The 866-nt window shown below is 65.5% G+C and overlaps 1 protein-coding gene across 1 annotated transcript; it reads right to left on the bottom strand.

Annotated features, from left to right (window-relative positions):
• Positions 1 to 234: 234 nt before the first annotated feature.
• Positions 235 to 863, bottom strand: IRF7 (interferon regulatory factor 7; the record flags this gene model as incomplete). Its single annotated transcript, XM_008051192.2, has 3 exons — positions 235 to 432; positions 501 to 619; positions 702 to 863. Coding segments are annotated over 3 exons (437 nt in total), but the record flags the coding sequence as incomplete, so codon positions are not given.
• Positions 864 to 866: the final 3 nt, after the last annotated feature.

Genomic DNA, 866 nt, shown 5'->3' with positions numbered 1-866 from the left:
CCGCCTGCCCTGAGCAGGCTGTGGGGAGCCCTGGGAGATGCCGGCTCCCTCCCCACGCACACCCACCCTGACACCTGCCCCAAAAAGGTGTGTTGTGATCTGCGTGGACTGTGCTGGCTCTAACACATGCAGCGGGCGTTTCTTCCTTAACACAGAAGTCCCTCCCGGGGCCCCCGTGCCCAGTCCTACAGTCCCAGCAGCTGGGGCTGGACCCCCGAGTCAGGACACCGATGCTGGTCAGGCACTGCTTTTTATTGGACGAGAAGGGCTGGGTCCCTAGGCGGGCTGTTGCAGCTCCATGAGAAAGTGCTCGATATCATCGTAGAGGCTGTTGGCACTGGACAGGCAGAGGCTGAGGCTGCCGCTGTCGAGGGAGGACACACCTTCGCGCTGGACGTCCTCTAGGTATGCCCGGCACAGCCAGGGCTCCAACTGCAGGAAGATTTCAGTTGGTGGGGCCTGGCCGGGCTGCTGGCCACCCTCCCCAAGCCCTGCCTCACCTTCACCAGGATCAGGCTCTTTTCCTTGGGCCTCCCGGCCGACAGGTCCTGCCCGAAGCCCAGGTAGATGGTGTAATGCGGGGAGCCCCGGCGGCGCCGCTCCCGGAATTCCACCAGCTCTGAGGGGGGAGGCTCTGCTAAGTGCCAGTGGGTGGGTCAGGGACCGCCTGGATTTAGGCCCCTGGGCAGCTGCCCACTGACCTCGGAAAAAGGCGCTGAAGTCAAAGATGGGTGTGTCACAGTTCCGCGGCAGCAGGCAGGCGGGGCCCGCGGGGCTGGCGGACCCCAGAGGGCCGCCCACCTCCCAGTACACCTTGCACTTGCCCATGCGCCGAGCCCACAGCTGCGGCCCCCGCAGCTCCAGCT

This window comes from Carlito syrichta, unplaced genomic scaffold (genome assembly GCF_000164805.1).
Source record: "Carlito syrichta isolate Samal-C Ts95f unplaced genomic scaffold, Tarsius_syrichta-2.0.1 Scaffold169074, whole genome shotgun sequence".
Taxonomy (NCBI): Eukaryota; Metazoa; Chordata; class Mammalia; order Primates; family Tarsiidae; genus Carlito; species Carlito syrichta.
Note: the sequence above shows the minus strand (reverse complement) of the source record. Positions and strands in the feature narration are given on the sequence as shown.